Source organism: Oryza brachyantha, chromosome 1 (genome assembly GCF_000231095.2).
Source record: "Oryza brachyantha chromosome 1, ObraRS2, whole genome shotgun sequence".
Taxonomy (NCBI): Eukaryota; Viridiplantae; Streptophyta; class Magnoliopsida; order Poales; family Poaceae; genus Oryza; species Oryza brachyantha.
Genome location: NC_023163.2, coordinates 2,100,090 through 2,126,951, shown reverse-complemented (window position 1 = coordinate 2,126,951; position 26,862 = coordinate 2,100,090). Strand labels below are relative to the sequence as shown.

Below are 26,862 nucleotides of genomic sequence, written 5' to 3'. Positions count from 1 at the left end.
TACCACATCGTGCACCGTGCACGAAAGCACGCACGCACGCAGCCTTGTCGCCACTAGCTCCAGCTCCTTCGCTAGCCGCCGGCCGGCGGCGGCGGCTCGCACGACGGCGTCACCGCTTATCATCTACAGCGGCGGCCCGGCGGCGGTGCCTGTCACCTAGCTTCCCTATTTATAACGTCCTGATCGCTTGCGCTTCACCGTTGGTACACCCACACCACACGTGACAATGCCTGGTCCTCTTCTTTATGCTCTCTTCGCGCTCGTCCTCTTGCTCGGCGGCGGTCCGGCGTGTTCGGCCGCGTCGACGGACACCGTCTCGCCCGGCGATGTCGTCGCCGGCGACGATAGGGTCGTCTCCAACAACGGCAAGTTCGCGCTCGGCTTCTTCAGAGCTCCCGTCAACACAGACGGCGGTGAGTCGTCTGCTCAAAAATGGTTCCTAGGCATATGGTTCAACACGTTGCCCAGCCGCACCACGGTATGGGTGGCGAACGGTGCAGACCCAGTCATGGACGGCGCCTCCGCCGACTCGCCGGAGCTCACCGTCTCCGGCGACGGCGACCTGGTTGTCCTACACCCAGCCACAAAGTCAATCACCTGGTCAACCCAGTCAGCCAACGTTTCAACCAAGAACACCACCACCAACAACACTGCAGCTGTCCTCCTGAACAGTGGAAACCTCGTACTGCTAGAAACCTCAAACCTGTCTGATCAACCTCGTACACTGTGGCAGAGCTTCGATCACCCAACCGACACTCTCCTCCCCGGCGCGAAGCTCGGCCGCGACAAGCTCACCGGCCTGAACCGCCGTCTCGTCTCCAGGAAGAGCATGGCCGGCCCATCCCCTGGACCTTACTGCTTTGAGGTAGACGACGACGCGCCTCAGCTCGTCCTCAAGCTCTGCAATTCCTTTATCACCTACTGGTCAAGTGGAACATGGAATGGTCACTACTTCAGTAACATCCCTGAGCTGATCGGCTTCACACCCAATTTTCACCTTGCATTCGTCAACAACAGCAGAGAGGAGTACCTCCAGTTCAACGTGACAATTGAAGTGGTGACACGCAACATCATCGATGTCAATGGCCAGAACAAGCATCAGGTTTGGGTTCAGAGTTCACAGGATTGGTTGACACTGTACTCCACTCCAAAGATTCAGTGTGATGTGCATGGCATATGTGGGCCTTTTTCAGTCTGCAGTTACAGTTTGCTTCCACTCTGTAGCTGCATGAAGGGATTCTCTGTCAGCTCAGTGAAGGATTGGGAGCAAGGTGATCGAACTGGTGGTTGTGTGAGAAAGAATTCACTGGATTGTGTAGGTAGCAACACCAGTGAAGCAGCTTCAACTGATAAGTTCTACTCCATGTCTAATATCATCTTGCCTGACAAAGCTCAAAGCATTCAGGATGTCGGCAGCTCAGATGAATGCTCGAAGGCTTGCCTCAGCAGCTGCTCCTGCACTGCTTATTTCTATGGCAGTAAAGGATGCCTTGTTTGGCACACTGAATTGCTCAATGCAAAGCTGCAGCAAAACCACGATGGAACGGGTTCCAATGGAGAAATCTTGTATCTCCGTCTTTCAGCAAGAGACATGCAGACCAGCAACAAACATAGAGTGACAATTGGTGTCGTCGTTGGTGCATGCGTTGCTGCTTTCGCTGTACTGGTGTTCATCGCAGTACTGTTAATCATCAGAAGGAAATGCAAAAGCAGCAGTGAAAATTATGGCAGCCTCATTGCTTTTAGATACAAAGATTTGCGTTCTGCAACCAAGAACTTCTCCGAAAAGATAGGTGAAGGTGGCTTCGGTTCAGTCTTCAAGGGCCAGCTGCGTGATTCGACCGGTATAGCCGTGAAAAGACTTGATGGTAGCTTTCAGGGTGAAAAGCAGTTCAGAGCTGAAGTTAGGTCCATTGGAACCATCCAACATATCAACTTAGTCAATCTGATTGGCTTCTGCAGCGACGGCCACAGTAGGTTTCTCGTCTACGAACACATGCCGAACAGGTCACTCGATATCAATCTTTTTCAGAGCAATGGCGAGTTCTTGGACTGGAGCACTCGGTACCAGATAGCCATTGGTGTTGCTAGAGGTTTGTGTTACCTGCACGAGAGCTGCCATGACCGCATCATCCACTGCGACATCAAGCCGCAGAACATACTGCTCGACGCATCGTTTCTCCCCAAGATTGCAGACTTTGGGATGGCAAAGTTTGTAGGGAGAGATTTCAGCAGGGCTCTGACCACCATGAGAGGAACCATGGGGTATCTTGCACCCGAGTGGATCAGTGGGACAGCCATTACACCAAAGGTAGATGTTTACAGCTATGGAATGGTGCTTCTGGAGTTAGTGTCAGGTAGGACGAACTTAGCCAGGTCAGAAGAACAGTCCTCTACTTCTGCATCCACTAACACTAGTGACAACCATGCTGTCTACTTCCCAATGCAAGCTTCCAGGAAGCTTCTAGATGGAGATGTGATGAGCTTGCTGGACCAGAAGCTGTCTGGTGAAGCAGGCTTCAAGGAGGTTGAGAGAATCTGCAAGATCGCCTGCTGGTGCATTCAAGACAACGAGGAAGATCGGCCGACGATGGGTCAAGTGGTTCAGATTCTCGAGGGTGTGGTGGATTGTGACATGCCCCCGTTGCCAAGGTTTCTTCAGAGTATCTTTGAGAGGCCCTCTTCTGATAGAAACAGCTCGTCAGTTCTCCTTCTTGTCGGTACCGCTGATTGCCGATGAGAATATCAGTTTGACACAACATCTGAATCTCATAATTTTACCATCATTGATCTAGGTAACAAAATTTACAGTATCTCAAATTTTGGTACATCGAGGTAGTTGTGTCAAATTTTAAATTAAAAAATATGGTATCGTACTTTATCAAAGAAATTACTCTTGAATCTTCGTTTTAGGGCTATAATGTCTGAGATATTTGTTTTAGGGCTATTATGTTTGAAATTTTAGTTCCGTTATGTAGCATGTACTACTATACCACGAGTAGTATGCCACTGTAATTTGATCATCAAAGTTTGTATATTCTTGTATTCATGATAAGCCGAGAAAAACTATAATTTTGGCAACAAAAAAATTCAGAGCAGAAGTTTGCACCACTATAGCGCTCGGCTTCATTTGGCACTTGTTTTCATCTCTGCGCATTTACACAACAGCAATAATTTACATCCCCCTCTACAACACATCACGACTTCTCATAAACTTATCGTGATCTGCACGCACAATCTTTGATCCGTGTGTACATACATGAACTAAGCTACCAAATCTGCAGAGCAGATCACAGATCAAGACGAAAGGAGAGAAGAAGAAACACCGGAGAGAGAGAGAGAGAGAGAGAGAGAGAGAGAGAGAGCATATGTCATGACTTGAGCTCGCCGGCGGCGGTGGTGGCGGTGCCGACGATGGAGCGGAAGGCCTTGGTGGTGCAGGGGATGCAGAGGATCCCGCGCTGCTCGTAGCCGAACTCCTGCACCGCGAGATCGAGCAGCGCGAGGAAGTGCGGCTGCTTCAGCTGCTCCGTGCGCACCAGGATCCTCTCCCTCTCCTCCCCCTGCCGGCCGATCAGGATCGGCACGTACCCTCGCGGCGGCGGCGCCCTCTCCTTCCTCGCCATGGCTGGGCTCTCCAGTCTCCTCTCCTCTGATCCTCTCTCTCCCTCTCTCTTTGCTCAGGACATTGCAGGATGTGATCTTGGTGTCCCTGAATTATATACTGCTTCTCTCTCAGAAAAATTATGAATTGTATACTGCTTTGATTGGCGTTGTGTTTGTTCTTCTTCTTTTTTTTCCAAAGGAAATGATTGGTGGTGCATTACGTAGAAGACATAAGCGTAAACAATGGTGGAATTGCAGTCTCTGTCAGATGGAATGCTTTGGGATGCAGATTTATAACTTTGGAGTATGTAGCATGCTAATGTAAGCATTAAGCACTGGATATGTTGCAGATAAGGCCCTGAGATTAAGTTTCTTCCGAGAGTATTTTTAACCGATACGGATTCGGTAACATTGGCCCATGACATTCTCGGTGACATTAAGTCATTGGCATATAGGATCCACGTGTGTCCAGACATATATGGGTCCCACATGTGAGTGGCTTAATGTCATCAAGAATGTCACGGGGCAATGTCACCGAATCCCATTTCATTTTTAACATCCTTAAAAAGTCTTAAGGTATTATATTTTTCAGTGTAAAATTTTGATATCTTAAGATATAATGTATCTTGATAACATAATTTTACACTAAAATTTGTAATACCTTAAAGTCCTCAAGGATATAGTAAAAGAAAACTCTTCTTCTAAACCCTAGAATTTTGTGTTCATTTTCTTTTGGAAAAAAATAAAAAAATGTACTCTTTTTTGCCAGGAAAGAAAAGGAATTTTGGTCAGGCCAATAGCTGATTGGCTGGAGATGTCTTGCGCTCAGCTTGCAGTACTGAACTGAATGGTTAATTTGCTGCAATGAATATTTGAATAGATCAACTACTTGTCACTGACTCACTGGTAATCTTTCAAAAAAAAAAACTGCCGCTCATTGGTCAGGGACCTGATTGATGATCAGTAAGTTACATGAGGTCTTTTCTGTGATTCTCCTTCTGGATGAATATAAAAAATATATAAACAGACGTAGGTGAGATGTATTATCCATTCTTCCTTAGTGTGATGCTATTAAGATTTATTTGTTTACTCGCATTATTGACACTAGCAAACAAGCAGTTCGTCGGATTTGAGTTTTGTTTATGCTAGGTCAACATGGTGGCGTTGATATTTTGCATGCATCATTGCAGCGACTTGTTTCTAGTTTATAGTAGCACACCATTACATCTAGTGCTCTTTTCGTTGTGGGGATTGTCGTATAGAGACTTGGTCAACTTGGAAATAAGGTTTATCATTAAATCCAATCTGGATTCTGTATGATGCAATTACCAGTTTCCAATGCCATACTGCTACATGGCCAGCAACTGCCAACTGATAGAGAGTTAAGTATCAGGTGAATGCGATGGACGTACTTAGTATCCATCGCCCATGTATTTAGCCTGTGGTTTGACTTTTTCCTTTGTTCTTATGAAATGGTTTACGATGATCGTGTTACAGTATGAAAAGATTTGCAACTCAGAAAGGTCTTTTCACTGTAACTCAGCAAGTTTTTTTACTGCTCCCTCCGTCTTATTTTACGATGTTGACTTTCAAGTCTATATTTTGACCGTTCGTTTTATTAAAAAAATATAATTATTAATTATTTTATTGTGATTTAATTTATGCTAAAGAAACTTTAAACCTGACTTATAATTTTATATGTTTTAAAAATAATATAAATTATTAGATATAGATTCAAAGTCAACTGTATCAAATAAAATAGCGGCGGAAAAGCTACGTACCGGAATCCCGTACCGACGGGATAATTAATGACTAATTTAGTTTTTTCCAAGCGTACCCGTGCCGCGCTGCTCCTCCACGCTGCTCGCCGTCTCTCCTCCGTGCTACCCCGTATATTGGTGCTGATCTCTACCGGCGTTCTCCATACTCATCTGCTCCCTCCGTTTTATAATATAAGATGTTTGATTTTTTTCTTATAATGTTTGGTCATTTGTCTTATCTAAAAAATTATGAAAATATATTTATTTTGCTTGTGACTTATTTTATTATCAAAAGAGATTTAAACATGACTTATTATTTTTTATATTTGTACTAAATTTTTGAATAAGATGAATGGTCAAAAATTGTAAAAAAAAGTCAAACATCTTATATTATGAAACGGAGGTAGTAATTTGTAAAGTATCAACAAGTATTAATACGGTATCATCTGTAAAAATTATAACGTGTGTATACATGCTGAAATTAGGTGATACCTTGTGGTATGGTGTGATACCACAAAGTAACTACTGATACCAAATTTTGTACTGGATGATACCTGATGATATCATCTGATATCATATGACACCTGACGATACTAAGTGGTATCAACACTTGTTTATATTATATCATGTTGACATCATATGATACCACTTAGAACCATATGATACCACTTGGTATCACCTGGTACCATGTGATACTTGTATTTTTTTTGAGCTTTCATTGTCACGTGACGTTGTGATACCAAATGATACCAACTGGTATCACAATGACATCGTCGTGTCCGCCGCCAACGGGTAGACAACAGCGGCGCCGCGTCAATGTATCGGAGGTGGTGTGGCGAGGTATCGGCGGCGACGCGGGAGGAGTGCGGCAACCCGATGGAGTGCGCCGACGCGGGTGGAGTGCGCCGCTTGACGACGGCAAGGGGCATGCGGCGTGTGGGGACATGCGGTCAGGAGATTCCGCGCAAGGTTGGGGAGTGTGCATTCTGAGGTTCACTAAAGCATCCCGTGCGCACGGGATGCCGTGCTCTAGTCCCTCTCAAATAGCGGATAGAGTATTAACTTAGAAAGTTACAAGTTTAACTTATTAACAAGTTGTAAAGGTACCTGTAAAACATCACAGAAACGAGCTGGTGCTGTAAACCGGCTGCAGCCTACGGCAAGCACCATGGGAGACCATGAAGGCATGAAGGGGTCGACCGGACGACGGAGGGGAGGCAGCAAATCATTCCATTGCCGAGACGCCGCCGTGATGCAGAATCCTTCGATGGAGAACGCCTGGCCGCATCTTCTCGCCATCATCTCTCTTCGCGAATCGGAGGAGGCAGCCATGAGAGGGGCTAGGGCTAGGGATTCAGGAGAGGGAGCGAGCGCGGCCGCGCGAGGCGGGGAGATCATCACGAGAGGGAGGGGATGAGGAAGGCAAGGAGATCAATCACGGGGACGAAGACGAAGGAGGCCCACGAGGGCGAGCGCTCCTGGGCCTGGGTACTTGTGGGCCACCGCTCTAGCCCAACATGGCAACCTTCTCGGCGGCTCGGCCCATTGACTGGGACGACAGCAAATATGGGCTTCGTGCCTTCGTCCATCGTTTTTGCAATTTTCCCGTGAAATTTCTCGAGTTTTTGAAACGCAAAATTACATGATTTAAATGTACCAAAGTCAAAGATTGTATGACTCTATCCTTTATTCCAATATGTGCATCCGACCGCCACTTGATAAACGAGATAATTTACGTCAAGAGAATGAAATTATTTAGTTCTGAAATTTACAGACTGAAGCATTAGCAATGGATTTAACCATGAATGTGTCAGGTTTGTTCTGAGAGTTGAAGAGTTCTATAACATCAAGATCATCAGAATTGCAAGCTCCTGTAAAGGCAAACGGCAAGAGAGACTGGACTTGATGCTAATTGGACTAGTTCCATCTCCCGGCTCACCGTGCGTTCCGCCATCGCAGAGGCCTCTCTCACCATCCTGCATTCCTGCCGCCGCATTAACCCAACCATCCCTGCCGCAACAAAGGAGTGCATGAGGATGATGGTTTGAAAAGGTAAAACGATATATTTAGAAATAAAAAATAATTTATAAGTAAAATTTGTATATATGTATTCTTAGCTATCTAAAAGCTACGACTAGAAAATAAACTTTGGTAAAAAAACTCAAAATCAACTTTAAATTTAAAATTTAAAAATTAAATTTTGACTTGTAAACATAAGCATAAGCGAAAGACAGGGTACATGACTTCATTGATGTCCATGATACCATGTATCGACTGCCTAACGAACATCAGAGGAGTCGATTGTTTGGCTTTTTAATGATGTCATGTCCTAACCAAACAACATATTTGTAAATAAATAATAATTTATGAATAAAATTTTTATAGGCGTATTCTTAACGATCTAAAATCCACTGCTGAAAAATAAACTTCGATGAAAAAACCCAAAATCAACTATATATTTAAGATTATAAATTTAAATTTTAGCTTATAAATATAAATACAATTGATCTTAAAAAGTCAAATATGTCTCCGGATTAGGATTTTTAACTTTACTTTCCCTATAATATAGTTAACATATGGACCACGTAACCATCGCTGTCTGCGAGTCAGACGAAGTCACCTCACACAAGCTCTTTCCGATGCCTTCGGCCACCTATTGCGACGGCTTCAACGACGACCTCAACAGCTTCCTCCAAAAGCCTCTTGTTTGGCGGTTCAAAAGCATCATCGAACCTTCTTATTAACGATTGAAAAAGTGACGTGTAAACTTTGATATAAGTGTTTTCTATAAAAAAAAACTATAAGAAATAATCTATGATAGAGAAATCATAACTCTAAATTTAGATTTTAAAATTTAGATTTTAGTTTATAAGATCGTGCCGATATCAATAGTGCTGTCAACTGCAACTTTGGTCAAGGTCATGGATTAGGAAGCTTCGTGTCTGCAGATTAACTAATTTATCAATCAGACAATCTGTGTCTACATAAGCGTATCACTTGTGTTTAATTAGCACTAAACGCTGGCCACTGAAGTAACCAGCCATCGTTTAGAAGTTAGAACCCGTCTCTGCCGTGTGTTGAAAAGGCAGTCGATCGAGCACCATGTCCGGGCACACCACGCCGGCGCCGCACGTCGTCGAGGACTATCGCGGCGTCATCCGGCTCCTCAGCGACGGCACCGTCATCCGCTCCGATGACGCCGCCGCCGCCCTGCAGCCGCCGGAGCACTTCCCCGACGTTCCGGGAGTCCAGTGGAAGGACCTCGTGTACGATGCCACGCGCGGGCTCAAGCTACGGATGTACCGGCCGCCCACCGCTCCCGGCGACGCCGAGAGGCTGCCGGTGCTCGTGTGCTTCCACGGCGGCGGCTACTGCCTTGGCACGTTCGAGAAGCCCAGCTTCCACTGCTGCTGCCAACGCCTCGCGTGGGAGCTCCGCGCAGTCGTGCTCTCCGCCGACTACCGACTCGGCCCCGAGCACCGCCTCCCGGCCGCCATCGACGACGGCGCGGCCGTCTTGTCCTGGCTGCGTGGCCAGGCCGTGTCCGGACCGGCCGCCGATTCCTGGCTCGCCGAATCAGCCGACTTCGCCCGCGTGTTCGTCGCCGGCGAGTCGGCCGGCGGGAACATGGCCCATCACCTGGCGGTGCAGATCGGCTCGGGCCAACTCACCGTCGAACCGGTGCGCGTCGCCGGGTACATGATGCTGACGCCCTACTTCGGCGGCGTCGAGCGCGCCGCGTCGGAGGCAGAGCCACCGGCCGGCGCGTTCTTCACGTCCGAGATGTCCGACAAGCTGTGGCGGCTGTCGCTGCCGGAGGGGGCGACGAGGGACCATCCGGTGGCGAACCCGTTCGGCCCGGACAGCCCCAGCCTAGCGCCGGTTGCCTTCCCGCCGGTGCTCGTCGTGGTGGCCGGGCGCGACATCCTCCATGACCGCACCGTGCAGTACGCGGCAAGGCTGAAGGAGATGGACAAGCCGGTGAAGCTCACCGTCTTCGAGGATGAGAAGCACCTGTTCTTGTCTCTGCAGCCATGGAGCGAGGCTGCCAACGAGTTGATCGGAGTCATGAATCGATTTACACGCGAAGACGAATGATCCAAATCCAAGTAAAGATGGCATCTTTCGTTTTACTTGTGTTTGTACAACTCTGATTCTGTCATGGCAAGTAGACGATCCATGCCATTATCTGCGCGAACCGCGAAGCTTGTTAAAATAAGTACTCCACGATTCACAAACGTCTATGAATACATGTGTCTTGTAAATGCTCTCTACTTATCTACTTATACTAGAAGACCGCTTATTTTTATAAACCAATAAATAAAAACTTCTTTATATTATCATATTAACTACTTGTAATAAAATATTCTTCCTACTGATAATATAACTCTAAAGTCTAAACCAACGATCGAATTGTTCTGCCAACGTTAATACTCCGTCCGTCTTTAGGCCAACTAGATCTTGTATTATGCAATGGAGAGAGCACCAAACTAGTATAGGCCAACTGTTTTGAGGACTAGTTTTACTAAATGGATGAAATAAGCAATGCAAAGTGATGTTTTACGCTAAAGACCTACAGAAATCTACTCTCAGAATAATAACAGTTAACAAGTGGTGGTGATTTTCACATGTGATGCCTGGTAAAACTGCTCAGGCTCCATAACTAAGCAGAGGGCTCCTTCTTACAACCAACTTTTCTCTTCTGAAGAAACACATCAGTAAGCACGGTCTTGGACTTCAGGGAAGCAAGGAGTATCTCCAGTGCCTACATTTCAACACCAAAAAGAAAAAAAAAGAGAAGAATCATCAACCATCATGGGAACTAAGAAAAACGACTTTAGTTTTTCTCTTCACTCAAAGTGATAGAAATGTACACAGTAGTACAGCACAAACCTCTCCCTTGTGAATATTCACAGTCCTTTCCTGCAGCGTGCTCAAGTCCTTGACACCGCACTGTGCAAGAAGGCTGATGCTTGACACGCTGGACGCTGGAGTCATTGAGAGATCATCCTTGACAGTGTATGTGGCTGTCCCAACAGCAAACCCAACGGTTTTGACATGTGTAATCGCCGTGTTCATTTGAGTGAAGCAAGTAGGGCATACGCTGCCTTTGTTTACAGAAAAATACCCACAGGGAAAGCGAGCCTGAGTGTAGCTGCTGCTAGTCGCTCTTCCTTCACATGTGAAGAAGCCGACGTTGGCATTTAACTCTGAATCGAGCAGCTCCTGCAATGGACAGAGAGAGGTTGGGGCAACCGTCGGGCTGAGGTAGCGTTCCTTGCTCTGGCTTGAGATGACATACTTGGCATCCAGCTTCTCCACACTATCAAGCACATTCCCCATGCTGCCAACCATACGCTCCTTGGTGAGCAAGCTGATGATGGTGCTCATTGGCAGACAAAGGAGGGTGGAGAGGAACTCTACGACATCACTACCAGCCTCGGCAAAGCAGACTTTGTGAGCCTTGGTATCAATCAAGAGCTTGATTGATAATTCATTGGTAGCCATGATTCTCCCCTTCTATCAAAATTGTTTAGATTTCTTGGGAGTTGATTGATTGCTGCTCCAATCACCAGCAAAAGAAAATTATATGGGCTTTCAATAACTATAGTTTCAGTCCAAATGTAAAGAACACATAACACGCTAGCACATAATGGAAAGCTATGCAAGCAATTAGCTGAATAGAGAAATTTAAAGAAGATAAAAGTAAAAACTTGATCCAGACTGTAATCCAAATAAATTTTCTAGTTAGGTTGACAGCTGTTCGGTGCTCAAAAGTAAGCAAAAATGATGTCCTAAGCATGAGGAATACAAATATACAGCTTTACCGGTGAAGTAAGGTAGCAAGCCATGATGCATATAACACAATTTCAAATTAAGTAACAGTAGAGCACTACGTTAATCTTTCCCAAATGGTGACATGGAAGACTAAGGATGTGTATTTTGCACAGCTTTTTTCTTGGTTTGACTGCACGTTTTCGAACGGCAAAATGGTGCATGTTTTGCAAAATGTTTCTATATAGAAGTTCATCATCTCACATTTCTAAAGTGGTTTTTCTAATTTGTAGTAGTTAATTTCGTCGTTTACACCATTAAAAAGCTACCAAATAATCAGATAGTATTTCATCTTCATCTATCAAAATGGTGGCATGGAAGAATGGATTCAGTGCAAGCTAGTAATCTCAATCTGCTTTTCTGAGTAACTCATTTGACATTTGGCAAAGCAGAAAACAGAACAGCATAAAACACAATTTATAAATGCTCTTCCAGGCAAACTAACAGGACGGTTAATCACTATACACAGATTAATGGATCATATCAACTGCAAAATGTTATGTAACGGTAACAAAATGAAAAACGTTAGATCAGGTTTGTATGTCATTTTTTCTGTGATTCAATTCGAGTGTACCTAAAACAAATCAAGTATTACTTTGTATTCAAGACTAGAAATTACTCATCATGATTTAAGACATGGATGGCCCCTAAAAACCTTCAAAATGCGGGGTAAATATAATTCTTATGAACATACGAATATATATACAGTTAGCAAAGTCCATTATTCTAGAATGCTCAATTCACAAATAACATTTTGTTTGCTATGAATGGTGGCATCCGCAGCTGCTTGCAACTCATTCACTATACTCCAATCTTGTAAAGCATGAAATCTATTGTTTTATTGTCCTTAACAGATGCATCACTCCATCACCAGTTCCCCTTGACAGATTACTGCAGCCCCAATTCCCAGCAGCCCCAAACCACACTCAAAACCCGATCAGATAACTTTTTTTAGGAGAATCAACAACCAACCAAGGAAAATAAATCAACGACGACGGCGACCATCCCTCAAAGAGAAGAAACGAACAAAATCAGCTAGGGCGGGCCCATCGCGCGCGAGGAAACCAAAAAATACGGAGATGGAGCAGTACGCTGGGTAAGAGGAGAATGTAGAGCACTGTGGACGGAAAAGAAGTCGCTCACAGTGGATTGCCGCTGCCGCCGGCGACCTCGCCGTTCTCCTACGACTACGGGGAGGAGGAGCAGGAGGAGGCGGCGACGAAGACGATGAGTCGGTGTGCACGGGTAGGTTTGCTTCCTTTGTTGGTGTAAATGGGCCGCCCAATTAAGGTCTCCACGATCCACCCTACCACTACGGCACTACCAGTGGGGCGATCTTTTGGCTAACCGTAAATTTATAAATAAAAATAATTTATAAATAAATTTTATGTACATGTATTAATAATTTAAAATAAAAATAAAATACTGAAAAATAAATTATAATAAAAGAATCTTAAAATCAACTCTAAATTAAAATTTTAAATTTTGGTTTTTAAACATAACCACATTTGAGCGTGAAAAGATGAGTGCAGTAGTCCAGGAAACGAGGCGACATGCACGATGGCAACATGATCTCCATCGTATCAGCTTCCCCGTTAAACCATTCTACTCTTTTTCGTATAAATCTCGCTGCAACTCAACCTTCTGGATTCTCAAGTTGGTAGCTAATTAAAATTTTCTATCGATGGCTGAAGAAACGCCTAACGCTAATGCTAGTACTCTAACATTAACCATGAAGCTGCTCGTCGACACCAAGGCGCAGCGCGTGCTGTACGCCGAGGGCAGCAAGGACGGACGTCGTCGACTTCCTCCTCTCCCTCCTGGCCCTCCCGCTCGCCGGGTCACCAAGCTCCTCACCGCCGGCGCCATGGTCGGCTCCGTCGGCAACCTCTACGGCAGCGTCGAGAATCTCGGCGAAGGCTACGCGTACCGCGGGGACGTCAAGGCCGCGCTTCTCGCGTCCACGGTACTCCGGCTGGACTCGCCGGACGCCGCCTCTTCCTCTACGGCCAAGAACGGCGCCGGCGCCCTTTACCGGTGCTTTGCCTGCTCGGGGAGCTGCCGCAACTTCGTGACGAAGGTGAACGCCACGCCGTGCCCGGTGTGCAGGAGCAAGATGACATCCCTGGTGCGCCTTGTTGAGCCGGACGATGTCCCCGGCGGCGCCAAGAGCGCGAGGACGGCACCGGCGGCGTCTGACGAGGCAAGCTGCAAGGGCCACGTTCCGGCCGGCACGGTGACCTACACCGTGATGGACGATCTCACCGTCTCTCCGTCGTCCACCGTCTCCGCCATTGCCGCGCTCGTCGCCCTTGGCGTGATGGACATCAGGGGACTGAAACAGAAGATCGTCGAGGTCGGCTACAATGAAGTACTCCATAATTAACTTGATGATGGTACATTGTTTGGCTTGATTGGTTTTAAACTCTGAAATTTTGATTAACGAGAACGAGTTTTGATGCGTAGGGTTTGGCTGTGCTGAAGGCGTCCTTGCAGTCTAAGACAGTGCTCACCGACGTCTTCCTTTGAGCGAGGCCGCCTGCTCACCGACGTCCTCCGATCCTATGCTGATCTGGGGCGATATGACAAGATTATGAAACAGTTTATTTTAGCTTCTTCTCTGAACTTAATGTGGTCATGGTCGAGCCCATTTTGTATCTTCCCAGTATTTTCGTTTTAAAGTTCTAAAGTTCACCGAACAATGCATGTTTTACTTACGATGAAGTTTGTATAGGGAAAGTATTTTTCGGTTGTATATCCACTAATTTCTTGTATGACACTTAAATAATTATTATAAAATTTGAAACAATTTATCAATATTAGATTAATATGAGGTATTTCCCTTCACAAATATGTAACTTCAAAATTGACTTCTAAGCTGTAACAAAAATAACAAAATTAATTATAAATGTATGCACACTAGTTTTAGTTTAATTTGTTTTATGTAACCAGTACTAGAAACTGAATTTGAATTTGAACTTGAATGTTTATGGAGTAATATATCTTATATTAATCCATCTTGTTAATTTTGTTGAATTTTTTTCATGACTATTCACTAATACATCCATAAACTAAATTCGTATTGAAAGCAACTTTGTGGATGATTTTATAAATTCTTACTTAAAATGCATAAGTATTTGCAAGTCATTGTAGACACCTATATCTAGCCAGAAAATTTTATGGTCCCGGAGAGAGAATCTCGAGATATAATTTTTCAGTGTAAAAATTTATACTAATATATAAAGATACATATGAAATATTGAAATATGGTAACGTGAGCTACCTTCGAAGGATTAGTAAAATTACCAATTTTGCACGTGTGAAGTGGATTTCAGGGATTCATGGATTTAACCTTGACTCCTTCCTCTCCATCGTTCTTTCTAATCCTGAAAAAGGAAAATAGAATACTTGTAATTGCTCTCATGCTCATGCAGGAATTATTCTTAGGGAGGAATTTAATTGTCTATGAAATCTATAAAACTAAAGAGATCACTAAGAAATACTCTTTCACTTCACATAACAAAATTAAACTTGACGTCCTTTCATTTCATGTAACAAAACTAAATTAAAACACTGACGTGTCACACTAGCTGTAAAATGAAATGTGCCACTGAGAACGACAATGGCCTAAAATCTTCCGGACCGCTGTGCCTGCACGTACGTGTATATGAGCCGGTTTCATTTCATTATTTCAAGACACCTCACCTATATCCATGCGCCGGTAGTTGCATGCACGCATGATGCTTCGGGGTGTGGGATGCGAGCTGAACCATCGTGGATTTGTGGCCATCGAGCAGTGCGGAAACAGTTTCCACCGTCTGCATGCTCGCATTGGAACTGCAATTTTGCACCCAAATCTCAGGCATGTTTAGTTTCCAAATTTTTTTTTCTAAAAACATCACATTAAATTTTTGGACACATAAATAAAGCATTAAATATAGATGAACCAAAAAACTAATTACACAGTTATGAAAGAAATCTTAAGACGAATCTTTTGAGGCTAATTAGCTTATGATTAGCCATAAGTGCTACAGTAACTAATATGTGCTAATGACAGATTAATTAGGCTCAAAAGATCCGTCTCGCGGTTTCTAGGCTAGCCGTGAAATTCGTTTTTCTATTCGTGTCAAAAACCCCTTCCAACATACAGTCAAACATTTAATGTGACACTTCTCTCAAAAATTTTCTCAATGTAAACACCACCTATATATATCACTGCATCTATTGCACATTTGCACACGCAGCTAGCAAGCCATTCCATTGCACACACAGCTTGTGTCAACGGAGACAAAGACCACGAAGCCGAGTGGCGCGCTGACCATGAAGCTGCTGGTGGACACCAAGGCGCAGCGCGTGCTGTACGCGGAGGCCGGCAAGGACGTCGTCGACTTCCTCTTCTCCCTCCTCACCTTGCCCGTCGGCACCGTCATCAGGGTTCTCTCCAAGGACTCCATGGTCGGCTCCATCGGCAAGCTGTACGCCAGCGTCGAGGAGCTCGACGCCACCTACCTACGCTCCGCCGACGCCAGGAACGTGCTGCTGGCGCCGTCCGGTGGATTCAAATGCGGCAAGCTCCTCCAGCTGCCGGAGACGGCGGCGGCGCCTGCCACCGTGGTTTACCGGTGCAGCACGCAAGCTTACGACCGGTGCGACAACTATGCTGCCAAGGTTTCTGGCTTGCCTTGTAAGGTTACAGCGTGCTCGGGCAAGATGACGGCTGTGATGAAGCTCGTGGTGCCATCCATCGGCGTCGTTGCATCGCTAGCGCCATCTGCAGTTGCAGCCACTGGTTTTGTGCTGGCGGTGGCGACTTACACGGTCATGGATGACCTCAAGGTGGCGCCCGTGTCCACCATCTCGGGCATCACTCTGCTCAACTCCTTCGGCGTCACTGACCTCGGCTCTCTCCAGGAGAAGATCATGCAGATCGGCTACACCGAGGTAACGATTTCAGTATATGTGACAGTAATACGCAATACATATTAATTTGTTTAACCATTTGGTACTACACTACTGCAGGGTTTGGCGATGCTGAAGGCGTCGCTGCAGTCGGAGACGGTGCTCACCGATGTCTTCCTTGGCAAGAAGCGTAAGGCCTGACCGTCAAGCGGGAAGAACGTGGGATCCCTGTTGCTTTTGTTAGATCGTTTATGTGTTGCATGTCCCTGTCCGGCCACGAGTGCCTTTTTATTTGTTTGTCAATCTATCGTGCTTTGGAACTCCTTAAATTAGTGTATTTGGGAACTCCATGAATTATGATTGTTGTAGTGTTATGTTGCCCACATTCATTTTTTTTCAGAAAAAAAAGGAGAATTGTGATGGGATGGATGATACTTCACCACGGACGTCTATTCTCTGCAGTACTGTTTACTAACAAGTGGACTCTTGTAAGTGATTAGTACAGCAGGAGGAATACTACAGTCTACAGAGGATCTTAGTTGATTCACCACCTACCACCACCATGAGTGCTCCTTTTTATGAGTATAAAGTCATTCTGCAGTTCACTTTTTTTTTCTCTACTCCATTTTCTAACTCTTTATAAATCCAAGTTAGAAACTCTTATATTTTGTTTATCGATGTTATTGTGTTGCTGAAATAACACATAAGTGAAATTGCTTATCAATCACTAAAAAGTAATTTATGGGCAATTTTTTTGCATATGAGTTCTTTGCATACAAACTGTGATGAAGAAAATCCAAAATCAATTTTAATTTTTAGTTTTTGGCTTATAAACATAAGCATGTGTCACCCTGTTGCGCTTGCTTTTAGCTTTTAGATGCAAAATTTTCGATGGATGTATATGCCAGCACGCATGATGCTTCGGGTTTAATTTCCGTGACGAAGCTGAACAGATATGTATTAAGCTGAACCGATCGGTATTAAGGACTCGAGGCAGTGCGCAAAAAGGATTTGCATGCGAATGGAGTAAACGGCATTGATCTATTTGGAATTAGGCCAATCTCAATGGGTGTTTCATAGACAATCATAGGGTGTCATGTAGACATTTTTAATGATGTGATAAAATATTAATGAAGAGAGAGATGAAATGAGCTTCATGGGAGATGAAACCTTCTAACCTAGACAGTTTGTGTCTTGCATGTAACCTAGGAAACAACAATAGATGAAGCTATGCATTGAGAGATGGGTGTTTTATCCTAGTTTTAAACTTTTTAGATGATATGTCACTTTAGATAATCATGTCTATAAAACTTGCATTGAGGATTATCTTAAAGTTCAAAATGAACGGTTTGCCTTCCCCGTGACGCCTTAATTGTCTGCTCGTTTCTTCGCTATATATTCTGCTAGAGTGCACGTCACACGGCACAGGCCACTACTACAAACTGTTGCTAAAATGGCTTCGGACACACCCTGCGGAGGAGAAGCGAGTAGCGGTCTGAGCATGACGCTGTTGGTGGACACGAAGGCGCAGCGCGTGCTGTACGCCGAGGCCCGCAAGAACGTCGTCGACTTCCTCTTCTCCCTCCTCGGGCTGCCGGTCGCCACGGCCGTCAAGCTGCTCGGGAAGGGCTCCATGGTCGGCAGCGTCGGCAACCTCTACGCCAGCTTCGAGCAGCTCGACGACACCTACGTCCAGGCCGACGTCGCCAAGGACGCGCTGCTCAGCCCCGCCGTGCTCTCGCCGGCGGCCAGCTCCAACAGCTCCGTCTTCCGCTTGCCGGCTCCTCCGTCCTCTGCGCAGCCAAAGAGCTTCTTCAGATGCAACAGCTACAACTGTAACAACTCCAGCAGCTGCAGGACCTACGTGACGGAAGCCAGCGGCACCAGGTGTCCTAACTGCCAAAACGAGATGAAAACGGCGTGCGGCTATGTCGCAGGCGCCCCGGAGCAGGGCACGCAGAACGTTGCCGGAGCGGTGGGAGGAGGAGGAGGGTCGTCGAAGGGTTTCGTGCAGGGCGTGGTGACGTACACGGTGATGGACGATCTGACGGTGTCGCCCATGTCGTCCATCTCCAGCATCACGCTGCTCAACAGGTTCGCGGTGAAGGACCTGGGCGCGCTCAAGGAGAAGACCGTGCAGCTCGGCTACACTGAGGTGAGGTGATTGTGTTCATGAATTCATCGCACACATGGCTTGCTGGTTTCTTTGTTTCGCTTTGTTTCATGCGGTATATTTTTTTTTTGTTTTTTTCCTGCAGGGTCTGGCGATTCTCAAGGCTTCGCTGCAATCCAAGACTGTCCTCACTGACGTTTTCATCGGCCTGAAACCTGCTTGCTAGGTAGGCAAGCTTCATATCGTCATATATATATGTGTTGAATAATTTGGTCATGCGAGCAAGCGTAGCCCGTGAGTTAAATTGTTGCAATGCTAGCAACAAGGAGTATCATGTTTCAGCTTTGCTTCTGTTATGGGTTAACTTTATCTTGTATGGGATATCTGGTTTATTCGGTTAAGAGAAATTTTACTAAACTTATATTAATAGCTACTAAATTTTATATAAAAATATTATTATAATGAGGCAGGCCATAGATCTGTTTTCCATTGTACCTTTTGGTAAGACTGTCAAAGAATAATAGCCATGGCATCAATATAAGCATGGAGTAGCTTTAAAAATAGTTGGATGAAATGATTATATCATTGTCATTCAAACAATAAAATTACCAGTAAATAAGACATTGTGCTATTACAGCCTTTGACCCAAACAAAAATACAAATGTTTAAATATAAGTAAATCGCTTGTCCTTTTCAAATCTGAGCTGGGCCTGGGCGTGCCGTCTTTTCCATGAACTGCTTGAGGACTCGGATGAACTCGCTGGACGCTGGGCTCCACGGTTGGAGGACAGAGAAGCCATGCTGCTCTCCCTCGAACTCCGCGAGCTCGACCGATTTCCCCATCTCCTTCAGCCTCGCCGCGTAGTCCACCACGCGGTCGTAGAGCACGTCGCCCCCGGGCGCCACGACGAGCGCCGGCGGGAGCGCGACCAGCGCCAGGCTGGGGCTGTCCGGGCCGAACGGGTTCGCCACCGGGTGGTCCCTGGTCGCCCCCACCGGCAGCGACATGCGCCACAGCTGGTCGGCCATCTCGACGGTCAGGGAGACGTTGGCCGGCGGGCTGGCCTCCGACGCCGTGCGCTCGACCCCGGCGAAGAACGCGTCGATGAGGACGTACCCGGCGACGCGCACCGGGTCGACCACGGGTTGCCCCGAGGCGAGGCGAACCGTGACGTGGTGGGCCAAGTTGGCGCCGGCCGACACGCCGGAGACGAACGTCCGTGCGAAGTCGGCTGACTCAGCGAGCCATGGATCCGCGCCCGCGCCGAGCGCGGCCTGGCCGCTTATCCAGGAGAAGAAAGCCGCACCGTCGTCGATGGCCGCGGGGAGGCGGTGCTCGGGGGCGAGGCGGTACTGGACGGAGAGCACGAGGGCCGGGAGCTCGCTGGCGGCGCGGAGGCAGAAGGTGTGGAAGTTGGGCTCCTCGACGGCGCCGATGCAGTAGCCACCGCCATGGAAGTAGACAAGCACGGGAAGCTTACCTCCATCGCCGACGGTGGGCCTGTACACGCGGACCCTGAGGCCGTGCGCCGCGTCGTACACGACGTCCTTCCACTGGACGCCAGGGACGTCGTGGTTCGGTTCCAGCGACGGGAGGAGGGCGGCGCCGTCGCCGCGGACGACGGTGCCGTCGCTGAGGAGCTGGACGACGCCAGAGAAGTCTTCCACGACGTGCGGCGCCATGTCGCCGGACATGGTGCTCGACGAAGGTCGTGAGATTTGTTCTGCGTGATGAACGAGCGGAATGGTTTGTGCGCTTGTGATATCGTTAGAAACGACTGATCAGATAAGGTCGTTGACTTCGGTAAGTGTGTCCCTAATAACTTAATTTTTTTCCGACGGTTCGTCTTATTTAAAAAATTTATATAAAAATTTAAAAAAAATTACTCACGCATAATATAGTATGCATGTTTTATTATCTAGTAATATAAAAATATAAATTAAAAAAATTTCAAATAAAATAAAAGCCAAAACATTATATTAAAAACTAAAAAATAATCTTATTTTAAGCGGTAGTAATCGATATTTTCTCTAGCACGTGACACGTGCAGCTGGAATTTTTTTTGTCTTTTTGCATGTGAGTGTGGGAGTCTGGACGCAAGTTCCCACCACCTGGGTTTATTGAGAGACCGCGCCAGATAGATTGTTGGGATCTGCGAGCAGCCAAGTCGTGATTTCTTTTTAGCAATCGATAATCCGATCTAGTTAAAACATCACATTTGAATCTTTAAACATGTACAGAACATTAAATATATATGAAAATTAAACTAATTATATAGTTGTGGAAGAAATCGTGAGACGAATCTTTCTAGTCTAATTAATATATGATTAGTTATAAGTGTCACATCAACCAACATGTGCTAATAATGGATATTAGACTCAAAATATTAGTCTCTGATTTTTAGGTGAAATCAGAAATTTATTTTATAACTAGTTTATATTTAATACTTTAAATGTATGATCGTACGTACCGACGTGACTCTCTTCTAAAAGTCCTAAAAACTTTTGGGAATTAAACGAGGCCTAATCTATGGCCATAGACAAACAAGATGGACACTTTTTTTTCATTTCTACTTGAAACTTGCTAAGAGATATCGTGATGAAGTCATGAAAGGAACAGACAAAGGAAAACTAACAATCAAATGCACGAAAAGATCGAAATTGCCGTTGAGTCGATCGGATTGTTTGGCAAATGGCAATCCCGCACCAGTCGGTTCCACTCTCCATAGATTCCGGCGAATTTGCTCGACTTAACAAGTTTACAATTTTACAAATCGATCTGATCCTGCAAGGGTTTTACACTTTTACTCACTCGCGCGTTGTGTTGAAGTTCAGGTTCTGCACCAACATGGGCAACGCCGCCGGCATGCCGTCCTCGCCGGCTTCCGCGGACGCCGCGGCGTCCACGACGCCGACCATCAAGCTGCTCGTCGCCAAGGAGGCCCAGGTCGTCCTCTTCGCCGAGGCCGGCAAGGACGTCGTCGACTTCCTCGTCGGGCTGCTGGCCATGCCCGTCGGCGCCGTGGTGAAGCTGCTCGCGGGCGAGAACGCGCTCGCCGGCGTCGCGAACGTGTACGCCAGCGTGCGGAGGATGGACGCCGCGTACATGCAGAGCGCCGGGGCGCGCGACGCGCTGCTCAACCCGGCGCCGGCGCACCCCTGCCTCGGCGCCACCGCCGGAGGCTTCCCGTCTCTCGTCCAGCCGCAGCAGCGGCCGCTCGTGTCTCCGTCGTCGCACTCGCCGCCGCCGCCCTGGCACCCGGGCGACCCATGTCCATTCTTCGAGCGGCCGATTCCCAAGCCGTCTCTGAAGGCAGCCGTCCCGCAGTTCGCCACGGGGACCTCGACGTCCGAAACGGGCAGCCGGTGCTCGGCCTGCCACGCCGCCGCGCAGGGTGGCAAAGGGTTCGTGCGGGACATGGTGAAGTACACCGTCATGGACGACCTCACCTTCATGCCCATGTCGACCATATCAAGCATCGCGTTGCTCGGCAAGCTCGGCGTCGAGGACCTCTCCGCGCTCGAGGAGAAGACGGTCAAGATCGGCTACCAAGAGGTTATTCACCGTGGACAAATTCTATCCGATCAAAAAAAAATTTCTTGCTTTGTTGATTGACGATCACATCGAAATTTACTTGTTTTAATTGATTTGCTGCTGCGAATTTGCAGGGTTTGGAGATTCTGAAGGCACCGTTGCAGTCCAAGACCGTCCTGACGGATGTCTTCCTGAACAGGAAGAAGAGGGCGCGCGCCGGCGACAAGCACCATAGGTGCGGCGAGAAGAACGTCGACACCCGTGCACCTATCGAGAAGAAAGACGCCGCCGGCCAGAATGGGAATAGCGCGCCGCCGATGCCACAGAATTTTTCAGTCTAGCTCCGATTTATGTCAAAACAAAAGGATCTACCGGCACCCCTGTCTTTTCGTTTAGACCTATGAAGCTAAAATTTAAAAATTTCAACTTTAAAATTGAAATTATTTTGGGGATTTTCATCAAAGTTTATTTTCTAGCATTGTCTTTTAATAATTATTAGTGTCATTTTTTGGATTTTTCAAGAACAAAGCTAAAATGTATATTTGTAAATAAAAAATAATTTACGAATAAAACTTTTATATATGTCTTCATAACAAGCTTAAAGCCAAGCTAAAAATAAATACGATAAAAAAACCTCAAAATTAACTTTAACTTTAAATATACAAATTCAAAAATTAACTTACAAGTATAAGCAAAAGCCAGAAAATAAAACGGCAATCAATTAGTTTCGCAGACGATGTAAAGATCCATTGGTTTCACAGACGATGCAAAGTGGGAAACCTAGACCACAGAAAACCCTAGCGGAAACCTGACGGAAAAACAAAGAACTACGCTAACGTATAGAGAGGTGGGTCTTTTCTTTAGGCCATTTTCTACAGAATGTTGCATTTATTTGTAATTGACTCTTTCCAGATGGTCCTTTGTGCAAAACTGGTTACATCAATAAATTATGCTATATGCATTTATGATACTAGCTTGAACTTAGTTAAATAAAATACATAAGTTTATAAAAAAAAGGAAATGGCAAACATGGAAGAGCCGCGAAAGTGTGCATGCATGAGTTCACCTCAGTGTACCGAGCTGCACGGGCTTCTCTTGCAGCTTGCCCAGGTTCTTCACCGTGAACGTGTAAAGCAGCGTGATGCTGGAAATGGACGACATGGGCAACACGGTGAGGTCCTCCGTCATCCTGTACACCAGAGCATGCACTATGAAAACTACTCGATGAAGTAGTCTTAAAAAAAAAAGTTGTCACGTAGAATAAAAACACTCTCCTCAGGATATATGGTGTCTTCGGTGGGAACTACACAAACTCCTTTTTTAATTATCTCCGATGCCCCTCTTCCTCTCTCTTCGTCTCTCAGTCCGATGCCTCCCTCTTCCTCTTGTCCCGGTGGCAGCTCTTGCTGGCAGCAAGTCCCAATGACATCGGAGGCCACTTCCCCTCGGCGGATCTGGTGTCCATGCGGTAGCCGCTTATTTGCGGCGGAGCTCGACGACGACCGCGTCTCGACAGAGCTCGGGGGTGGTGAATCTGGAGTCTCGGCGATGGATCTCAGTAGTGGCGTCGAGTCCTAACGGCAATGCTCTCCCCACAGCGGATCTTGGCAGCGGCGACGCCTCTCAACGCGCGCGTGTTGGCAGTGGAGCTCGCCCGAGGACGCGTCCTAACGGTGGCGGAGCATGTCCTACCTCCATCGGCTCCCCTTTCTCCTCATTGGTGCCACCGTCCACTCCGCCGGCCTGTCCAGATCTGTGGCATTCTCCCCACCTCACGTTGTGCTCTCTGACAATAACCTGACGACACAAGCTTACCTTGCAGAGGGCACGTGGTGCTTTGTAGGGGCATGAGTCAATCGTAGCTAGAGGGAAATTTCCAACGTGACCTGGCGAGACCGCATAGTGCATACGCTCACGATGCCCTACACGAAACCTTCCCTCTGGCAGTACCACCCTACGTCTTCCGAAATCGTCCCTTTGGTAGTACCACCCTGCGTCTTCCGAAACCCGTCAAGTACCGATCCAACACAGTGGGATGTCGTCGTCATCAGGTTGCGGCAGTTTGGCCTGTTTATAAATAGAAAATAATTTATAAGTAAAACTTTTATATATATATGTGTGTGTTTATATAGATAAAAAATAAAGCTAAAAAATAAATTACGATAAAAATATTAAAATTAACCTTAAGGCTCCGTATAGTCTCCAAAAACATCACATCAAATCTTTGGACACCTAAATAAAGCATTAAATATACATGAGCACTAAAACTAATTACACATTTATAGGAGAAATCATGAGACGGATCTTTTAAGCCTAATTAGGACGTGATTGGCCATAAGTGATACAGTAACCAACATATGCTAATGAGAGATTAATTAGACTTAAAAAATTCATCTCGCAGTTTTCAGGCAGAATCTAAAATTTGTTTTGTAATTAGACTAAGTTTAATACTTCAAATATGTGTCGAAAAACTTAATGTGATGTTTTTGAAAAAAATTGTAAACTAAACCAGACATAAATTAAAAAATAAAAAAATTAAATTATAGTAGCACTAGCTTAGGGTGCGTTTAGATTGCAAATTTTTTTGCAACAAATGTCACGTCAGACGTTTGACCAGATGTCGGGAGGTGTTTTCGGACACAAATGAAAAAACAAATTACAGATTCACCAAGAAACTGCGAGACGAATTTTTGAGCCTAATTATACCATCATTAGCATATATTTGTTACTGTAGCACTTATGGCTAATTATGGCCTAACTAGTCTCAAAAAATTCGTCTCGCGATTTCTTCCATAACTGTGTAATTAGTTTTTTAATCTATATTTAATGTTTCATTTAAATATCCAAAGATTTAATGTGATGTTTTTAAGAAACTTTTTAGGAACTAAATATGGCCTTATAAACATAAAAACAAAAACAAAAAATGACGGAGTGACCAGTAGCATCCATCGCGTAGCAGTAATAGTAGTAGTAGTTTTTCTGCTGCCAACGCCGTGTATTTTCCATGTACTAGTAGTACTATCGGAGTATCGGTTACGCAGAGGGTGGCGTCGGGCAGGTAAAGGACGGGACTGGACGTAGGTCACGTAGCTGCCGTCAGCCGTCAGCCGTCAGGTTGAGGTTGCCGACAGACGACCATGGACTCCGTCGGTCCTTCCCCGACTCCCGACTCCCGAGCAGCTTGACTGCGTGCTCATCTTGCCCGCCTCCGTGAACAGCACACGGTCAAACCAATGCCCTGTTAACTGTTTGGTTGTCTTTTTATTCCCATATCCTGTCGGATTTTAGACACTAATTTAAAGTATTAAGTATAGACTAATTAAAAACTAATTTTATAAATAAGAGTTAATCCATGAGATAAAATTTTTAAGTCTAATTAATCCATAATTAGCAAATATTCACGGTAGCATCACATACTCTAATAATAGATTAATTAGCCTAATTAGATTCGTCGTAAATTAGTCCAAGATTATGGATGGATTTTATTAATAGTCTGCATTTACTATTTATAAATAAGTGTCTAAACATCCGATGTGACTAGAGAGTAAAACAAACACCCCTTAGTTCTGTAAATCATCAGATATACATATAGATATATGTATAGAGCATTAAATATAATTTTAAAAATAATTAAGTTCACAGTTTGAAAGGAATTTCTAGACGAAACTTTTAGACCAAAATCCATGATTAGTCATAACTACTATAATAACTCAATATGTTAATGACGAATTAATTAGGCTTAAAATTATGGTTTCCTAACTGTAATTATTTTTTTAATTAATCGTCGAAACAGTCTTCCGATGTTTCACCAAACATCGGATGTGACGTGTAACTTAATAATTTACAACCCTAAGGATTTGAAAAATTATCGATGACCCGATTTTAGAAATTTGACCAGTTTTTTTCTAAATAACAAATACTTTTTATCAGAGGAAGTATATTCGTAAATAAATAGTGGGTAGTAAAAGTAGCTGTATTTTAGGGGGAAAAAATGGGTGCGCCCCTCGCGCACGGCCACACCAGTGCGCCCCTCCGCGTGATGCACTGGATTTCATATCGTACGGCCACGGCAAAACTTCCTTGCGCAGTCGCGTGGCTACTTGGCTCGAATCATTCAGGCGCGACATGTGAGGCTCGGTGGCTCGGCTGCACGCGCTCCTCATGTGGCTCGTACGCATATGGCATGCATATGTTATTAATGGGAAAATTGGACCCACTATTAAGTTAATTTTAATGAGACTATTGAATCATTAGGGCCCGTTCGTTTGCCCCCAACAAGATAACTTACCCCTCTTTTTCCACGCGCACGCTTCTCAAACTACTAAACGATGTATTTTTTGGAAAAATTTTCTATAAGAAAGTTGTTTTAAAAAATCATATTAATCTATTTTATATTTTTTAATAATTAATAATTATTTAATTATGTACTAATCTATTTTTTTAATAACTCAATAAGTTAACTTACCCTCTTCGAGCCGAACACGGCCTAGCTCTTAGGTGTTAAGGGACCTTATGAAAAGAAATAATCTCTCAGTCCCTAAATATTTAACGTCGTTGTTTTTTAGACGCGTTTGATCATTCCTTTTATTCAAAAACATACATAATTATTAATTATTTTTATATCATTTAATTTATTGTTAAATATATTTTTATACATATATATAGCTTTGTATTTTTTAATTTTTTTAATAAGACTAATAGTCAAACGTGTATAAAAAATTAATGACGTTAAATATTTATGAATGGAGGAAATAGGTTCTTTTGTCTCCATAAATATTAGTACAAAATTTATAGGTTTTCAATCAACGAACTTGTCATGAATGAATATCATTTTTTTATTTGTTCTTAATACTTCATACGTCCCAAAATAAACCAATTTTTCATTTTTTACCTACAATTTTTAACTCTTCGTCTTATTTAAATTTTTTTGTAATTGATATTTTTGTTTTTATTAGATGATAAATATGAATAGTACTTAACGTGTGACTAATTTTTTCTATTTTTCTAAAAAAATTTTAAATAAAACGGATGGTCAAACGTTGGACACGGAATATGGAGAATTGACTTTTTTTTGACAGAAGGAATATGTCCAAAGACACAAAATTAATTCGTAC

The 26,862-nt window shown here is 44.9% G+C and overlaps 8 protein-coding genes across 9 annotated transcripts; 5 read left to right on the top strand and 3 right to left on the bottom strand.

Annotated features, from left to right (window-relative positions):
• Positions 1 to 226: 226 nt before the first annotated feature.
• Positions 227 to 2,750, top strand: LOC102720005 (G-type lectin S-receptor-like serine/threonine-protein kinase At2g19130). Its single transcript, XM_006645448.2, has one exon. The coding sequence runs from the start codon at positions 227 to 229 to the stop codon at positions 2,738 to 2,740; it is 2,514 nt and encodes an 837-aa protein (XP_006645511.1). The 3' UTR covers positions 2,741 to 2,750.
• Positions 2,751 to 2,852: 102 nt separating this feature from the next.
• Positions 2,853 to 6,743, bottom strand: LOC121053243 (auxin-responsive protein SAUR72-like). 2 transcript variants are annotated; one of them, XM_040519836.1, is made up of 2 exons: positions 6,474 to 6,743; positions 2,853 to 3,724 (listed from the first exon to the last, which is right to left on the bottom strand). In XM_040519836.1, the coding sequence occupies exon 2, from the start codon at positions 3,624 to 3,626 to the stop codon at positions 3,372 to 3,374; it is 255 nt and encodes an 84-aa protein (XP_040375770.1). In that variant the 5' UTR covers positions 3,627 to 3,724; positions 6,474 to 6,743; the 3' UTR covers positions 2,853 to 3,371. The 2 variants fall into 2 exon arrangements, with proteins under 2 accessions (XP_040375770.1, XP_040375771.1); XM_040519837.1 differs by lacking the exon at positions 6,474 to 6,743 and adding an exon at positions 5,444 to 5,523.
• Positions 6,744 to 8,398: 1,655 nt separating this feature from the next.
• Positions 8,399 to 9,631, top strand: LOC107304494 (probable carboxylesterase 15). The gene has a single exon (XM_040526890.1). The coding sequence runs from the start codon at positions 8,469 to 8,471 to the stop codon at positions 9,462 to 9,464; it is 996 nt and encodes a 331-aa protein (XP_040382824.1). The 5' UTR covers positions 8,399 to 8,468; the 3' UTR covers positions 9,465 to 9,631.
• Positions 9,632 to 9,674: 43 nt separating this feature from the next.
• On the bottom strand, positions 9,675 to 12,477 carry LOC102719806. The gene is made up of 3 exons (XM_006643705.3): positions 12,345 to 12,477; positions 10,260 to 10,926; positions 9,675 to 10,131 (listed from the first exon to the last, which is right to left on the bottom strand). The coding sequence occupies exons 2-3, from the start codon at positions 10,872 to 10,874 to the stop codon at positions 10,030 to 10,032; spliced, it is 717 nt and encodes a 238-aa protein (XP_006643768.1). The 5' UTR covers positions 10,875 to 10,926; positions 12,345 to 12,477; the 3' UTR covers positions 9,675 to 10,029.
• Positions 12,478 to 12,933: 456 nt separating this feature from the next.
• LOC102719440 lies at positions 12,934 to 16,301 on the top strand. Its single transcript, XM_040526394.1, has 3 exons — positions 12,934 to 13,572; positions 15,474 to 16,142; positions 16,221 to 16,301. Exons 1-3 carry the CDS (start codon positions 12,934 to 12,936, stop codon positions 16,299 to 16,301), a joined length of 1,389 nt encoding a protein of 462 aa, XP_040382328.1.
• Positions 16,302 to 17,553: 1,252 nt separating this feature from the next.
• LOC102719161 lies at positions 17,554 to 18,439 on the top strand. Its single transcript, XM_006645446.1, has 2 exons — positions 17,554 to 18,255; positions 18,359 to 18,439. Exons 1-2 carry the CDS (start codon positions 17,554 to 17,556, stop codon positions 18,437 to 18,439), a joined length of 783 nt encoding a protein of 260 aa, XP_006645509.1.
• A 374-nt stretch (positions 18,440 to 18,813) lies between these two features.
• On the bottom strand, positions 18,814 to 19,953 carry LOC102719525 (probable carboxylesterase 15). The gene has a single exon (XM_006643704.3). The coding sequence runs from the start codon at positions 19,906 to 19,908 to the stop codon at positions 18,907 to 18,909; it is 1,002 nt and encodes a 333-aa protein (XP_006643767.1). The 5' UTR covers positions 19,909 to 19,953; the 3' UTR covers positions 18,814 to 18,906.
• A 1,073-nt stretch (positions 19,954 to 21,026) lies between these two features.
• Positions 21,027 to 22,190, top strand: LOC102718883. Its single transcript, XM_015840458.2, has 2 exons — positions 21,027 to 21,769; positions 21,883 to 22,190. Exons 1-2 carry the CDS (start codon positions 21,062 to 21,064, stop codon positions 22,087 to 22,089), a joined length of 915 nt encoding a protein of 304 aa, XP_015695944.2. The 5' UTR covers positions 21,027 to 21,061; the 3' UTR covers positions 22,090 to 22,190.
• Positions 22,191 to 26,862: the final 4,672 nt, after the last annotated feature.

Coding starts and splice junctions, on each gene's coding strand:
- LOC102720005 (XM_006645448.2), top strand. CDS start 227: ATGCCTGGTCCTCTTCTTTATGCTCTCTTCGCGCTCGTCCTCTTGCTC.
- LOC121053243 (XM_040519836.1), bottom strand. CDS start 3,626: ATGGCGAGGAAGGAGAGGGCGCCGCCGCCGCGAGGGTACGTGCCGATC.
- LOC107304494 (XM_040526890.1), top strand. CDS start 8,469: ATGTCCGGGCACACCACGCCGGCGCCGCACGTCGTCGAGGACTATCGC.
- LOC102719806 (XM_006643705.3), bottom strand. CDS start 10,874: ATGGCTACCAATGAATTATCAATCAAGCTCTTGATTGATACCAAGGCT. Junction 10,132..10,259: donor TGAATATTCACAAGGGAGAG/GTTTGTGCTGTA, acceptor GTTGAAATGTAG/GCACTGGAGATACTCCTTGC.
- LOC102719440 (XM_040526394.1), top strand. CDS start 12,934: ATGAAGCTGCTCGTCGACACCAAGGCGCAGCGCGTGCTGTACGCCGAG. Junction 13,573..15,473: donor TCGAGGTCGGCTACAATGAA/GTACTCCATAAT, acceptor TTGCACACACAG/CTTGTGTCAACGGAGACAAA. Junction 16,143..16,220: donor TGCAGATCGGCTACACCGAG/GTAACGATTTCA, acceptor ACACTACTGCAG/GGTTTGGCGATGCTGAAGGC.
- LOC102719161 (XM_006645446.1), top strand. CDS start 17,554: ATGGCTTCGGACACACCCTGCGGAGGAGAAGCGAGTAGCGGTCTGAGC. Junction 18,256..18,358: donor TGCAGCTCGGCTACACTGAG/GTGAGGTGATTG, acceptor TTTTTCCTGCAG/GGTCTGGCGATTCTCAAGGC.
- LOC102719525 (XM_006643704.3), bottom strand. CDS start 19,908: ATGTCCGGCGACATGGCGCCGCACGTCGTGGAAGACTTCTCTGGCGTC.
- LOC102718883 (XM_015840458.2), top strand. CDS start 21,062: ATGGGCAACGCCGCCGGCATGCCGTCCTCGCCGGCTTCCGCGGACGCC. Junction 21,770..21,882: donor TCAAGATCGGCTACCAAGAG/GTTATTCACCGT, acceptor GCGAATTTGCAG/GGTTTGGAGATTCTGAAGGC.